Source organism: Neopsephotus bourkii, unplaced genomic scaffold (assembly GCF_033783945.1).
Source record: "Neopsephotus bourkii isolate Nb327-2 ecotype Australia unplaced genomic scaffold, CSIRO-AGI_Nbou_v1 NB_372, whole genome shotgun sequence".
Lineage (NCBI taxonomy): Eukaryota > Metazoa > Chordata > Aves > Psittaciformes > Psittacidae > Neopsephotus > Neopsephotus bourkii.
Genome location: NW_026900878.1, coordinates 692058 through 708965, shown reverse-complemented (window position 1 = coordinate 708965; position 16908 = coordinate 692058). Strand labels below are relative to the sequence as shown.

The 16908-nt window shown below is 39.1% G+C and overlaps 1 protein-coding gene across 5 annotated transcripts in view; it reads right to left on the bottom strand.

Moving 5' to 3' along the window:
- The window catches only part of TUNAR (TCL1 upstream neural differentiation-associated RNA), a 134111-nt gene that overhangs the window by 28226 nt on the left and 88977 nt on the right, over positions 1 to 16908 (bottom strand). Inside the window, exons 1-2 of one of the 5 annotated variants that reach the window (XM_061348896.1) lie at positions 11542 to 11954; positions 2173 to 2468 (exon numbers count right to left, since the gene is read on the bottom strand). The exons of 1 other annotated variant lie outside the window; for it this stretch is intronic. In XM_061348896.1, coding sequence (XP_061204880.1) covers positions 2173 to 2211 — 39 coding nt within the window. In that variant the 5' untranslated portion in view covers positions 2212 to 2468; positions 11542 to 11954. Of the gene's footprint in view, positions 1 to 2172; positions 2469 to 2935; positions 3302 to 11541; positions 11965 to 16908 lie in introns of those variants that run through there. 3 more of the 5 variants (XM_061348897.1, XM_061348895.1, XM_061348901.1) reach the window with 3 other exon arrangements.

Sequence of the window (16908 nt, the reverse complement as noted above, 5' to 3'; positions counted from 1 at the left end):
CTGGAGGAAGAAGAACGAAGGGGTGAATGTTCAGAGTGGTGGCATTTCTCTTCCTAAGTAACCGTTATGCATGATGGAGTCGTGCTTTCCTGGAGATGGCTGAACACCTGCCTGCCCATGGGAAGTAAATTAATCCCTTGTTTTGCTTTGCTTGCACATGCAGCTCTTGCTTTACCTGTTAAACTGTCTTTATCTCAACCCAGGATTTTTCTCACTTTTACTCTTCTGATTCTCTCCCCCCTCCCACTGGGGGAGGATGAGCAAATGGCTGCGTGGGGCCTAGTTGCTGGCTAGCATTAAACCATGACACTTGTACAAGTTGTCCCATTGGAATAGAGCTGCTGATGTGAGGAGAGATTTCAACTGGGAAACTTGAACTTAAGGTGAAGTACTTGTTCAAATAAAGAGCTGAGGGGACTACTTCGATAACCTTTACGGGTTTTGTTGTCCTTTCTCAGTTTTCCTTACTGGTTTTTATATTAGCCACATTTTTAGGTGGTAAAACACACAAATTACCTCAGTTCACATTAATGCATACTTTGAACTCCTAAAATCGAGGGTGTTTCCTCTGAACCCTATTGAAAAATTGTCACACTACAGGAATATGTTTGTATTATCTCTTCTTCAGGCAGTGATCGGAAAAGGCTTTATTACTGTTCTTTCTCTAAAAACTCTCTTACAGAGTCCGTCATACAAGGAGGAGATGTATTGGGTACTACCACAAAATTCCATTATTTGGATAGAATTTAAGCTCTGATGCTTGCTCATGAGTCCTGGTATGGCCTGGCCTGGCCTGGCCTTTTTGTTTTGGCTCTCTGCTTACCTCTCCCCCTCAAAACCTGCTGCCAGGAACCCATAACCTCCATACCCAGCAGGACAGCCAGTGACAACTGTCACACAAACCCACTCCTGGTCTGTTTCTAACCCCAAAAGCAGTGGGATTTGCGAGGGATTACCCTCAGAGTGGGGGCAGGCCCTTACCAGAGTTTGCTTCTCAAGAGGCACTCAGATTTCCCTCTTCCGCACTCAGTGAACAACCAGAATGTATAAGAAAAACATATATCACCATTCTTTCACCTTTTTGTTCTACCCTAATTTCTGAAAAAGAGATGCAAGAAAACCAGGCTTTCTGGAAAAATAATCTGTTCTCCTGTCTCAGTACACTCACTATATAATTCCCGATCTGCTTGACAATTTGCTGATAATGACCCAAAATTTTGATAAGTTGGGTAGTTACTTAATAACATCACGTAGTACTCCCCTAGCACCTTTCATTCAGGGAGATGTAAGTACACTACAACTGTTAATGAAAAATATCTTGTAACATCCACTGAAGCCATTTATAATGATTCTCAACACCCTGCTAATACATGACAAAAATTATTTGATATGAGGACATCTCGTGCTAGGTTTGCTTATTTTATTACTTGGGTCATCAAGAGTAACATTGTCATAATTCACAGTGGTCATTTTTTGGCTTTCTGACATGCGCAGGAGTATCTGCCTTGCACTGTATCTAAAACACAGCATCCAAATCTGCATTTGATATTTATTTCCCATGGGAAACAAAAGAAAGTAAATCTTTTGTACCTGCAGATCTTGCAGACATACTAATCTCTCCTGCAGCTTTTATCTACTCAGATAATACTTACTCAGAACTATTCTTGCATTGGCACTGGATTTCTTCTACCTTCTATTTTTGCCTTCTAGTGGTCAGTACATGACTGAGGTGCAGAGACCCCAGAGAGACAAACAGAAGAAGAGAAAGAGGAGGCAGGAGGAGGGAAAGGGGGGGGTGGGGGGGGGGGGCGGGGAGAGGAAGAAGAGAGAAATGCCAAAGCAAATTCTTAAGCATCCTTTTTAGCATGGAAATATGTACAATGCAGCTACTAATGTTCCAGTCCAAGTGCAAATGAAAGCACAGGTGTGCACAAACATATATACACACACACACAGTCGCACAGCAAGGAAGAAAGACAGAAATGATCTTACAATGCTGCTGCAGTAATCAGGATACTTGCTCCTGGAAACGACCATACAAACAAAAATTCTTTTGTTAACTTTATGTTTGTTTTTTTTTTTTAATATTCATTTGGTTGTTGCTTTTAGTTTTACCTCTCACTGTAACAGAAATATGGTTGTTATTATTAAAAGGAAGGAAAAAGGCCTTACCATGTAGTGCATCAGGAAGAGATGAGAAGCACAAAGCATGCTGCAGAGATTAAGCTCAGCATGGCATTCAGAAATCCTTTGGAATTGAAGAAAATTGTCCAACCCATTCTTCCTAACAAAGCAGACAAGTTTTCTCTAGGCTTGAATTTTTCACCAGAAGTCAGGTCCTTACAGTGCATTATATTTTTCTTCTTCAGGAGATATATTTCCTCCAGTTAAGTCTCAGCTCCGCAATGCCATTTCCAATTAGCTCTAAGAAGTTCTTCATTCCCAGATTCGTGGTGTCATCAGAGGAACTCCAAAGAAAATCAAAGAAAGAAAATACCTTATCGAAGCCCTGAAGTTATTATGCAGAAAAGGAGAAGAAAACAAAACAACAACCCCTCATTTATTCTATTGTCTATGTATTCAACAATAGTCAGTACTACCTCTTTGGTCTCATATATGCATTGCTAATTACTTGTAATAAAAGAAGAAGCAAAAACTTTCCCAAATCGTACATGATGCATTTTCATTACTGCTGCTCAGCTGTGCACTGCCAAACAACCCTTCTTATCCTGAGGAATCTTTAAAACAATCTGACAAAAACATCAGCTCTTTCCCTCCTTCCCAAAGAACATGAATATTAGAATTTCTAGAAAAGTGTTGCAGAAAGATTGACAAATAACCCCAAAACACAAATTAGATCTAAAACCAAAACACTGAAAGCAGGGAATTTCTTGACCAAGAAGATACTTTGCCTGAAGAATTTGGGGACACACACACTAAGTCACCGTAGGGAAGAAAAGGATAAAGAGCGGTGGCTAATGATGAGTTTGGAGAGGATGGGGTGGGACCAAATGGGTGACAGGAGGGAGTGGGATCCTGAGTCACCCTCAGCCTCCTGCCTTCTCACTGACAGCAGCTTGGGCTTCCCTGCACTTTCTGCAAAGCATATTAATTGATTCTGGTTGCTGAGCAACTAACTCTGGGGAGCCACATCTACGAGGGCTCCAGCATAGCATCAGCAACAGCATCAGAGAGAGGGGATGGTCTCTCCTACCACCCTCTTCCTCTCAGGGCTCCCTCACCCTCCTCAGGATGCCCTCAGCTGACCTGCAGGGAAGCTTTGTAAAGAAAAGGAAAAGCCCCCATTAATACATCAGGGAGAGGACGTGGCTTACTGCTCCCACCCTGTGCAGCACTGGGAGAACTCAGGCGAGCACCTCTGCAGCCCCAAAGGGCATCGGTCCCGCAGCTGCCCTGCAGGGGGTACTTAGGCCAGGGGGGCATAGGAAAGACCCCAGCCATGGTGAGAGGCAAGTAAACAAGTGTGATGCAGCTTCCTTCTGAAAAGTGAAGCTTAGTTAACCCTCTGTGTTCTACAGGCGCACTGCAAAGACGCCATCAAAAAATAACAAGTTGACATGGCTATGTCAACTCATGAGTTCAAAGTGATTTTCCAGTTGAAGCTGCAGCCACTTAAGCTCTGTCCCTGCAATAACAAGGCAAATTTACTGCTTATTTCTGACCTGTTTTTCATGTTGCCCGTCAGACAGAGCAGACACTTCTCTGGCTGTAAGGGTACAACAGTAATCCAGAGCCACCATCCAGAGGAATGGCCTGGATGTCTTTGCCAGAGACTGCAAAATGGAGCTCTGACGTAACCTTGCAATGCTTTAACCGATGTTGTTTAAGTTCCTCACAGGAGAGAAGCAGCAATGAGGCCATGTAGCCTGCAGCTGGCTCAAAGGGGTTCCTCCTAGAGTGCCTCAACTGATGGCTGCATAGGGAACATCTGCAAGGTTGCCAAGTGGATGGACCCTGAACAGGACCTGACCACTGCAATCTGTAGCAGGTCTTCCAATGACTTCTGTGGCATTAGAGCCTGAAAAAAATCTCCAGACCACCACAGTGTCTGAAACAAGACATTTTTATTGTGCTCTTGTTTTGGATAAATCCTCAGTCAGATTATGGCATTTGTTCATCACTGACCAAGCTGTCTTTCCATTGCACAGGTAAGGCGCAAAAAATGAAAAGACCTCAGGATTTCTCTCCCTGTGACCTGGCAGTAAGCGCAGTATCAGGTCTTGGCCAAACTGTTCACACATGATTACTGTCAAAGGCATGAGCTAGATCAGCTCTTTATTCTGTTGCAGTGATAGGACAAGTTAAAGGGCAAGGGCCTGAGGATCGCCTTTGCTTGCAGTCACATGAACAGAATTATCTAATTCTGCCCTTGAAAGACTCCAACCTATAAGTTGTGTGCACTATCTAAACAGCAAACACCAGGTCTCTGTGAAAAGGGGACAGGTTATCTTAAGCAAAAGATTATTTTTTTCTGACAGTACCTTACCCCACTACACTCTGCTTTCATGCTTTACCAAGAAAGATCTACCATTTAGCCTCATCTTCTTAGCAATGCCAGATGCTTCACATATATTCAAAGCTCAGGAAAGATGACTAGATGAGGTTAGAAGAGCTGCTACGTGAAACAGAGTGCAGAACCTATTCAGTTCATCCAATATGTCTATTGATAAGAGCACATACTGGGTATTCCTTATCCCCAAAGTACAGCATACAGAGTCATATGGGAACTTTGGTATTGACTTAGTAAATGAAAGTCGTTTAACCTCCTACCAACAGCAGAATACAGCAGGGTATGTCTAAGGAAGAGGTGGCGTAGTTCACCCACTCCATGAAAATGTAGCTCCGGAGGTCTTCTAACATATTAAGCACAGTAAACTCACACATAATAAACATACTGTTCTTGATTTATACGGTCACCGATTTATGTAATTTATCTGGTATCACTGATCCTCCATTTATCTCTTCTGACTCTTTGGACATTTCTTTTGCTTATCTCTCATAGTACCTCATCTTTATTCCTAGATAGGAATAAATCCAACAAAGTTTCCTCTAGCAGCTGCTGATGTAAACACTGTATTTTGTTGCATGTCACTGCTCATAGGTGACATTGCTTCCTTTGGCCCACAAGTTTACTTGTTTGCAATAACATGCTGAAGAATGACAAAAAGCAGGGCTGAAAGGGAGATAACCAACCTCTGTCTCACAGCAGGATCAATCGCACAAATGTTAATTCTGGGAAAGGGCTTTCTAACCAGTGCTTACAAGTCTCCTTTCTGGAAACTCCATGCTTTTAAAAGGCAATTTATTCCAAAGTCTCAGTACTGTAACTACAAGAAGGGTATTTCTAAGCTCCAGTGCTGCAAAGTTAAACACACTGTTTCTTGTCCTATTTAAATAATAAAGGAAAAGAGCTCCTCCATTCCTCAGTGCAACTACCTTTCATGTACATAAAATTCATTAGCTCTGTTCTTATTCTTGTCCTTTTCTAGATTAAAAATTTATCTGAGCCTTTACTCTTCTGTCACTTTTTAGGGAGTGTTTTATCACACACTGACCACTGGAGTACAGAAAACTAAGTGTGAAATTACGTGTGCATAGCAATGCACGTGAGTGCATGCAAAAGTAAAAGGTACCAAAGAGACAGTGTCTGTCTTAGGAAGTAAGCCACGTATACACAGCAACAGGGAAACAAGGGGTACTGCTTCAACTAAGTGTGATAATAAGGTTAAATAGTGTTTAAATATCTTTTTTTCTTAGACTACTTTTTCCTTGGAATTTGTATAATCAGACTAAACAGAAAAGGGAAGCTAGCACAAGCTTTCAGGTATATAATACATTAAAACTATAGAAATAGAGAAAAAACTGGGGGATAAGGAGGAGTAAGCATTTGGGAGTGATGAAAGCCTGGAAAATCTATGGACATTTAGACTAAGGGAACAAAGGGGTGGAGAGAATTCCCAAATTCTTATGAAGACATTAAGTGTGTATGAACATATTGCATCATACATTTCACCATTTCACTTCACATAGTAAAGAAAGATTTGTTTCAACATAAGCTGTAATTGTTTTATCTTTTCCACTGTAACCCTTTACATTCATGCCAGTGCCCATTTTAATCCTCAACAGTACAAACTTTAAAAAGCCTGTCAAAAAATTAATAATAATGTATCTCTTTTTGTACTTTATATTTACAAGGTGGAATGCCAAACACAGTGTTGAAGCTCTCTGTATTGGAGCAAATATCATAAAAAGTGCTAAGGAAGTACAGCTGAAGGGCAAGGCAATAAAACAAAACAACTATAGGAAGGAAACAAGTCAACAACTGGTGATTTCAAAATGAAAGCAAACTAGCAGGTAGGAAGGAGCCATCAGATCATTAAAAGAAATTGTAGGAGAAATAGGTTTGGAGATGTCAATATTTGTGCGATTTTTTATTTTTTATTTTTGGAAAATGCAAAGCTGCTTAAAGATAAAATTCTGTCTCTTACAGAAAGCAAGTACAATATCTCTCTTTTACTTACACAAGGCTTGAATTTAATCTCATATAAATGCATTCTAATATGCATTGAAAAGGCTGACTAATACATGTGTTCTCTTCCTATTCCATTTTCTATTTATCTTTTCCCACCTTTCTATCCTTTCAATAGTAGCATTATCCCCTTTGAGGAAATGAGTGTCCTGTGAGCCTAAGTGCCAGAGCAAGCTAGGTCCCAGTCAGCCCTTATTCCCGGGGGAATGGCACAACTGGTGTCCCTTCAAAACCACATCAGTTACTGCAGTCAAATCAGACCAGCAGCAACCCTCTGTGTTCAAGTCCTGTAGACAGGTAAGGTCCATACTGCAAGACCCTGGTCATCAACATAATGGAGAGGTGCAGCAAGCCATGGCAACTGGCTGGGGAGAAGCCCAGTTTCAGATCTTAGACTGGCTCCTCCATGTTGCTGAGACCTGGCAAGAGAAAGCCCCCAGGGAGATGAATGGGAAGAAAAAAAAAAAGCCTGTTCCATCAGTATGTTCTAGTGTAGGAAAAGACCAAGTGGAAGGATGACATTTGTAGAAGGCAAGGAGAGCTGCAGCAAGTGCGAAGTGGTGGTCCAGGCTAGGGAAATGATGCCTTCCTCTGGCTGGGGGTGGATGCCTGTGCTTCAGGGAGTGAGGCCAGTGGGGTGGTGTAGGTTCCTTACTGTTCTGGGCAACTGTCCCCTAGCCTGAAGCAGAGCAGAGGCTTCTGGAGACTTGGAAGATGTGGTCACAGGCTGTCAGGCCTTAAGCTGAAGCAGAAAAATCTCCCAGGAATCTCCCTGCAAGTGTCAGACAGGTCAGACAGCCTGAGCACCCACTTTGGTCAGGAGGTGCTTTCCCACAGGGCAGCGCAGGCCACCCATGCAGGCTCTGAACTGAGTGACAAGGGAAACCTCCTCCCCAGTTCACCCAGCTGACTGCTACAGTATTGCCTGGCTGCTAGAAGCAAATGAAATTGCTTGTTTACTAAAATATTTGCTTTCATTGTAACCATAGTTTAATACTTGATAGAGACTATCGCTTTATTCCTTGCAAGATGTACCTTTTCTGGTAGCTGCCATCTGAGAACTGAATTAGATTTTTCAAAGCAGCATTGTATGCAAAAGATACATAAAATTACATAAAAGTAATTGTAAAATAAATGCAAAGATATGCACAGGCTGTGCAAAAATATTTAAAGTATTAAACAGAAGGTATAACTTAGTTATTAACCAAATTTTAATAAAAAAACTGTGAAAATAATTTTCAAATAAGTTCTGGATATATTTCTCTTTTTGACCTTTCAATATTCTCTGTTGCAACTACTATTCAGCCAATCACAGCACAAACAACTGAATTGATTTTTTGCCTTTTTTAGTTGAAATGCCATAATACATGCATGAGAGCCTGAGTTTCAGTGAGTGCATTTCTAGATCATCATCAGCAATTAACTGGAAAATCTAAATGTAAGAAACAGGCTTTCATTAAAAAAAATATCCGAAAGCATGACAGAGAATGTACACATAATTCCATCTACATGCAGTATACTTAGAATCCCTACAGACTATTTCTAATATACTTTAATATAACTTTACTGTAATAATTATTTTCAATATTTTATGTAGCAACTGGTCTCAGTCTTTTCTAGTTTCCATCAGTGCAAATCAGACTAGGGTATCATACTTGCCCAAAACTTGCTATGGTAAGAAAATAATATAATCAGTTGTAAGTAAGAACAGCAAAATGCAAAATATTTTAGATTTGTTGTTCTCCTTCATCTTCCATGAATGCTGCTTTACTACAACTTAACTGCTAACTAAAGAATAATAAAAGATTACAGCTTGTGGTTACTAATTGTTGGGCTTGCTTATACTTTCCCAAGTTAGTCTGAAATAAATTTTAATGGATCTGATTTGAATTTTGTTTATCGTAAAATAAACCTCCTACAGTTACCTATTGGAATGAAATTGTCTCTAATTTACACCAGTGTAGCTAGTAACAGTACATACGCAGTAATAACTGTCCATTGCTGAGTTAGTTTCAGTTTAAATTGGCTGTGTACTGGCAACGTAGCACTGCTTCCCTTACATCACCCTAATCCTAAAAATAGCTTTTCAATATAGCTGAATAAAATATGTGACTACTTAGCTAGTAGCACAGCTATATTAACTGCAGAAAATACATACACTAAGTATATTTTTTTCTTCAGAAAAAGAAAATCTGGTTTGAAATTAACTTCTTTGCACACAATGGAACATAAATTCATAATCTCACTTAAAAAAGGGACATCTTGACTTAAAATGGTGTTTTGTATAAGCAAGATGCAGTGGCATTTGCATTTTTTTGGGGTCATCAATACTGAACATGAGTTACACACCAAAACAAGTGGTCTGATGCTACTCCTCTGGGGGCTAAATGCTCCCCAGTTTCTATGGGAAAAGGACTTGCCTCTGAGGAGCCTATTACAGTCTCAGACAGAAACTGCTTAGCCTGTTGCACCAAATAGAGTCAGACTTGCTCCTCTAATGCTGCTTTAATAGACTAGTTCCATGTGTAGATTAAACCACTCCAAAAGGCAGGTACTATTTTCTGAGATGTGGTGATGTTTGCAGTGTCCAAGTTCGAACTGGAATTGCATTAGAAAAAGAGTAATCTTGCTGTAGAGCCATGTAGTAAAATAGGACATCCAATGCATGAATTCATTGAATCCCAAGAGTGATCATCTGCCTGAAATCCTTTTCTAGATAAGCATGTTCACACACGGTAAAAAAAAAAACCAACAACCTCTTAAGCAGCAACAGTTATTACTGCTGAATAAATATTCACATTATTTCTCAACAGGCAATATACCCACCAGGCAAAAAAATAATAATATGGTAATGAAATAGCATGCTAATGACAGATTAGACAGGCTTGGTTAAACTAGTCCTACTACAGTTTTGTTAAGCTCTTGGTGTGTATTACATGACATTACTATTTAATACTACAGAATAAAAATTTCTTTCTCTTCTTTATTTTTTTTAATTTTTATTTTAATTTTTTTTTTCTTTAATAGAAGAGGTGGAGATTTCCCTTCCTAGGTTAACTTCGAAGCCGAAGTAAAATAACCTGAATATTTATATGATCCAGAGCTAGAGACAGCATGAATACTGCACAACAGCAAAGTAGCCAAGACATTATTAAATACTCTAAAATGCAAACTGTAAATGTTGGGTTAATACTGCACTGACAGAAGCCACGTTTAAGTAACTGTAGGCTTTTCTATTCTTAAAACTGTCATTCTCCAGAATCACAGTATTTTGCCTGGTAAAGCCTTTCAATACATGCCTGTTTATTCTTTGTTTCACAGAAGACTCATCAGCGAGTTTGGTTTGGTTTTCTGTTTGCCACTACCAGAGATACCTTTGTAAGCAGCTTTCTGGTGAAAGTCACTGGGAGCAGCTCAGTAAGTCCCTGAAGTTCGACAGAGAATGCTCTGTAGCTGGGGGTAAAGCACACTACTCTCTCAGGCTCTTTTAAATCCTTCGTAAGTAATTACTCCCATTAATTAACAATTTGAAAACTATACAGATGAATAAAGCACAGGTATTCAGAAGAATTCTTCAGAGCTAAATGGTAAAAGCAAAATCTACAAATATAAATCCACAAGGTACTCTGAGGTATCCCTTTTAAAAGCAAATATTCCGCCCTCCCCCCAAAAAACAAAACCACAAACAACAAAAAAACCTCAAACCATCCTAAACATGACATACCTATTTCTTAAATGTTCAATTTATTTCAGGCTTTTCCTTGGTGCTGGTCTCTGTTTAATTAATTAATTGTACTATTTGCATATCTTGAATGCTCTGTTTTAATGTCTCACTCCCTTTTGTGGATTGATCTGCTGTGAGATTTTAATGAGAGCCATTTCTCATGTTTTAATGCAGAATTACTATATGGAGGAGAAAGTGATAATAACTCAGTCTTCTGTTAATTGCACATATAATTATTCTTAGAAGTTTATTTCTAATTGTGTCTGCTGGCAGGCTTTCTTTCAATTATCACAGCCAGATTGGGAATGGAGCTTAAATTAATTGCTTTCTGTAAACAATTATATTTTAAAACAAAAAAATGTATTAATATTTTTTACTTCAAAATACTCTCTTCTCTGACAGTCATTCTTGTGGACAAAAATCTTTGAGAACTATGTAAAAGGTTTGCCCTTCGATAATAACAATATGTAAGAAAGCAAATGTTCCCAGAGGACAAAAAAAACACTTCACTAAGATAAAAACTATTTATGGTCAAAGGGTCCTTTTTTTTCCTAATGGTAATCAAGTCCTTTAGGTTAAAAGTCTTTAAACAGGAAACCTTACCTCTAGAGGCACAGCAGTGCCATTAGTCAAAAAGAATAAGTGTTTTTTCAAGGGTTAAAGGGAAAGAAATACCTGTTTTTGATGCTGTTAGATCCCCATTTAAGAGCTAGGAAACCCCTTTTTTTAACCACAGTATTTCTACAGTGATGCAGGACTCATTTGAAATGTAAGCTGCCCAAAGATTTCAGTTCAGGAAATCATGTTTTCAGGGAAAACATGTTCAACAAAAGTCATCTTTAGAAAATACAATCCTATACATGTTACTGCATTTATCATATGGAATACCATTGTTTTAACCAGGGTAATTGATCCAGAAGTAATTGTAAGATGACAGAAAGAGGTTTAGACACAGACACTTAACTATGCACAGATGACAGATAAACACATCCTCTTCCAATAGCATATAAATGTATACAATAGTTGTTTATATTCAGGATTAATTTGGAGTGAGATTCAGATCTTGACTGTGGAATGCAGTAATATTTCTTATTGGTAGTGGATTTGTAACCTGACAGACAGAAAATGACAATGTGCAATATTACGTTTAAAATTTTAGAAATACAGTTTGCTTTCATATCAAATTCATTTTCCTTTGACACCATTCCCCTGTTAGCCCCTGCTCCGTTACCAAAATGAATGCTGAAGCGAAACCCACGAGACTTACCTGTTTGCCTTACAGGAGATGAAGAAGTTTAAAGCATCAAAGTTCTCTTGACAATCAGCCACTACCATTTAGCTTACAGGGAAATAATTACATTCTTCCATCTTTTAGCTTTCTCACTAAGTGAAAGCTGGTGATGGATGCCAGCAGCCTTGTTAAAATATCACTGTAATCCGTTCAGGCTCTGGAGATTGCTTAGAAAACCAAGTCATAAACATGCCGTGTCTATAGTTCACAAGCAGCTCAGCATTTTCAAAGCATGTACACGTCTTCCTTTTCCAACACTGTACTTTACGGAGTACTCTACCTATCTTGACTTGAGTAGAAAGAACACAGTTGTGGAAAGTAAATTCTGTGTGAACAAAAGGGTTTTACATGCTTCAGCTTTCTCACATCAAATAGTTGTGATTTAGGAAAGGAGACAGCCCTTAGATTTATTTTTTTTTTTGTTGTTGCTGCTCTTTCCTCTTAAAAAAAGGGGGGGGGGGGAGAGAAAGAAAGAAAAAAAGCAGCTTCAAATAGAGAAGCAAGAAGCAAAGAAGAGGATACAGCAGTCCAAGAAGCAGCAGGCAAGGACGGGCGTCTTGTGATTGCTTTGAGTTAATACTCCTTAGGGGGAGATGAAAAAAGCACAAATACAGCAAAATCTGTCTCACAGAGTAAAAATCTGTTGTATAAGCCAGTCTCTGGCAAAGTAAAGCAGCATGTGCATTTACTCCATTAATTTCTGCTGTGACAGAGTGCAAAAGAAATTAGAAGTTTTCTGTTTATTAGAGGCAAACAGGTAGAAAGAGGAAAAGAATATTCTGTATGTGTAACTACTGTAATTGTTTCTCCTCCCCTGAGAAACTTATCAGATAGCTCCAAAATCTACCAGAGATGTGTATGTGAAAGCAGCATTTATCAGTACCACAGAACATTTTATTATTACTAATACTGTCTGAAGCACATGTGGAGAATGAACATTTAATAATGCCATATCTCCTAAATACAAATAAATGCATTTGTGACTGCTTTTTCTGTAGCCTAAACAGACCAGGTCTTTGGAGGCTCTGGAAAATATAGCTATGAAGGCTGTCACGAAAATCATAACTGATGAACACTTTGGAATAACTGTCACAATTACTGGCATCAAGCAATGGGAACTTCAGCCTAAAAACCCTAATTCCAATCCCACTGAGGCCCACAAAAATAGATTTTGAGAGGCTGTGGATGAGGACCTTTGCCAGCTGGCTCCTGTGTCCCTGGGCATCACTATACAGCTAGACCACAAAGTCACCAAAAACATCTTGGAAGGAGCTGTTTGAAACCCTGCTGTGACCTGAAGATCTCTTGGATGTAACGGTGCCATGCTAGGTCTGAATTTGCTCAGATAACATATGCAGCACAAACACATGCCTGTTCCCTTCAGGGCCAAAAAGAAAACATTCCATTTATTTGTATGATGAGCCCAGTCACAGACCAAAACGCCACTGAGCCAAATGGTATTCAAGCATTAAACAAAGAAACTCTGCAGCTGCATGAATTTACAGTCCAGCTGTCACCTTTCATTCTTTCCACACACACTGTCTACCTGCAGTGGCACCAAATCTTGAAGAAAACAGTTTCTGAATTTAAGCTTTCTAATTATTAATGCTGCCATACTTTGCATTGTTTTATCCCCTTAGAAGAGCTTAATCTAGCCCTTTGCAATCAGTGAAAAAAATTACATTTTGGGAAAAAAAAAAAAGAAATTAACCCATATTTCCATTACCCCAGATTTTACAAAGGCTTAGTCAACGTGCATCCATGTGATATGCTGAAAATATGAAAAATGGGGATTAAAAAATGGCCATGTTTTCCATTCAAGCTCTGAGGACCTGCACATGCCAGATACAGCAAATCCCACATCCTTGGCACACAAGAACTCATTGATAGCTCAGGGCTTTGTTTGAAAATGCTGTAGCACTAAGTTTAGTTTGCATATTCCTTTCTTTGCCATATTCACGGTTCTGTATTTTGCTGCAACTCAGTATCCTAAGCTTACATGTGCATGGAAAAACAGCTGCCCTTTGGTAAAGCTTTGGTTGCTGATATAATAGAGGAAGCACTTTCTCATTATGTCCCCATGCATTAGATATGTTGGCAACTCCCTTTCTATATATGATGCCCGGGTGGAAGGTAAATGCTCTTTCTGGATGCTCAACAACCCCACTGCCCCACAGCCCCAAACGCCCCCTTTCTGCATGCTCAACAACCCCACCCCCTCAGAAAAGGAACACCATTTTCTGAGCATCGCGGAGGAAATCCCGGCCCACCAAGTCCATCAACTTTCAGTGACTTCTTGAGTTGCACCTACTCCACTCAGACCCTTCTAGGTTCCCAAGAAAATTCGCTTCTTCCTTACAAGTCTGCAATTTGGCTGGGTGTTTCCTCCTTTCAGGATTCTTCCCACTAGCACGGGACTGCTTTACATCCAAGCTTCTGACAGAGCATCACATGCAGTACCCCAGCAATAAAAAATGCAGTAAAGCACCATCTATGACAGAATGTGTAAACAAACAGCAACACTTCCGCACAAAAGGAAACCACTGCTGCCACTGATGCAGCATACAGTGTTCTCTGCACACTAGCATATATTTCCTACTATGTTAGATTGATACCACAGATGGAAGGTCACCCTCAGTGTCACTGCAACAGTCTCTGGTGTTATATGGCAGAAATCTCAATGCCGATCCTGTTCTCAACCCATATTTGACTTCTAAAACCATCTATCATACATTTGGACTTTTTAGCATGCCCAGGGTTCCCATTTTGGGTTCCCAGGCTAGGAATGAGGTCTGATGTTGAGCTGACTTTTCAAAGGCTGGACCACTTTAACATTGGAGAGTAGGAGAAAAAAAGATAGAAAGAGAGAGAGAACAAGATATCAGTAGCTTCTTTCAGAACAAGAGGCCAGTGGCCATGAAATTTGTCACTATCTTGTTAAACATGAAGAACTTCAATGTTTTGACCCTACAAAATGTATCTGCCTCTAGAAATTATTGTGAATGTCTGAATTACCCCTCTATCCATCAGGTCCAATAATTATTGTGTAAAAATGCTTGCCTTATGTTTTGTACAATACGCTTTCCTCACTCAAAGGTACATTTTAGGAATAGAGGTCAATGTGTGTGTCTCCCAAAGCCAGGATATTAATAACATTGGAGATCTATAGTTTTCCACGAGACATGGCATTTAGGTTACTGACTATAAAGAACTGAATTTGTTCCAAGGGTTGTTTTTGGAAGGTGACACTACCCTTGCAGAGGGCTTATGGGTATCCCCTGCTCATCCTGGGAGAATCTGTGTGTCCTAGGAAGGACTCTGAGCATCTTCAGATTCTTTTGAAAGTCAGCAGTAACTCAGTGAGGGCATACAGCCTCTCAGAGAGCCAGGATCCTAGCAAGCATGACATAATGCTGTATTGTGTCATTTGGATTTTCCTGCACACTATTCTAGTATGAAAAAAGCCTTTGACAGGCTGAGATCAGTCCATTTTAGATAATATATGCATCTCTCTAAACACCAAAGGCCTCCAACTATACTTTCACTTTGTATCCTGCTCAGAGAATCCTCATCAAAGCAATTCTTTTTATGCATGTTGGCAAGTTATTTTTAGTAAATAATATATCCTGCACAATTTCCTTGTTCAAATTTAATCAAATGGCAAAATAGTTCCAAGACATAAAAGAAAATGCTAAAAAAAGAAAAAAAGAAGTAACAACTACTAAAAGTTTGCACTTTTACGGCTCTGTTGAGGGTGCAGAGTCTTATTAAAAGAAACAATAAACCAGGAACACAGAGACGAACACAGATAAACACAGGTGGAAATTGGTGTCTTTAATGATTATGCTACTTTTATTTCTAGCCAGAAACATAAATCCTGACACACTCTGTGCATATTCATATTCATATCTGGAATAAATTTATTTGTGCTTAAAGAACAAGTCTCTATACATAAGAATGAGAAAGTTGAGTCAGCATGCTTAAGACTCAGTTTTGGTTAAGTTCAGTCATATTTTAAAATAACAGTTTGTGATCGCTTTTACTTGTAGCAACAGCAGCAAGAAATTCAAGAACTGTGTTTTGTTTTCGTTAAGCTCAAACAGTTCCTTTATGTTAGATACAAAATCAGTTTCAATGCTGCAGAGCTGGACAGGCTGCCATTGGGCTATCTTGAAAAATTTCCCTAGAGATTAAGTTCCCTGCAGAAGAATTAGAACATATCTAAAACATGCCAATGCATGTGTCAACAGAGTCTAAACTGAAAAACAACTTTTATTTGTTGTCCTATGTTCACTGCTCAAATGCCCAAACATCTAAGCCAAGCTTGAGAAAGAGGCACCTTTTTTTTCATGGTCTAAAAAGCGATAGTAACTCCTTTGTCAAAAGAAAATTTCTCTGATCCTTCAGCTGCTTTAAGAGATGGTTACAACACATTTGTTGCATACTTTATGCATGAGATGAATGTGGGGATACTGCAACAACCTGTCAGCATAAATGGATATAATGCCATTTCTTTTTCTTCAGACTTTTATGAACAGTGCATCACACTCTGAAGTGAGTTTATGTTTAAAAACATAGTCTTATAGGATAATTCAGGTGGGAAGGGACCTCAGGAGGTCGTCTTGTCAACCTTTGACCCTATTTTTCCTGCTCGCCATAAGCACCCATCTTTATCTTAAGCATCATTCTAAGAACACGCTTTTCTTGGTGTATATGTCTTGAACAGATGTGACAGATATTGCTGTTCTTTCTTTTAATTTTTTCCCTAATTTCAGACCTTCAAGAAAAGACATTATGAATGTATTATAATCATTCTCACTCTATGCTAGTCTGTAAGCTTGATAAGCCACAGATAAATAAATCACAGATATTTTTTACCAGCTGCCATTATGATACATGCATTGGATGGGAAAGTTTTTTTTGGGTTTGCGAGGAAAAGATCACATATAAAAGATTCAGCCCAGTCATCTGTTCATGACAACATTCTCACTATAGGAAGCCTGTGAACACAGTTCTTTCCTGAGCACTTTGAACAGGACATGCAGCAAAATTTTTTTTAAACTCTGCTTGAACAAAAAAGAATGTATGTTCGCATCTCATGTTATTCATTAACTCAAAAGAACCATCACGTATCAATCAGACTACCTATAAAGAAGAATATAATATCACAATCAATCTGCAGTCATGTTTCTAATTAACATGGCTTAACCAGACACAATGGGCAGTCTGTGTAAGAACACTCCTGTGACTGTCATATAAAAAATAATCTGGAAAGGTTAAAAGGATTTCAATTCAGAAACCTCATTATTTTTTCATCACAGCTCAATTTCTTTTCAATTTGCT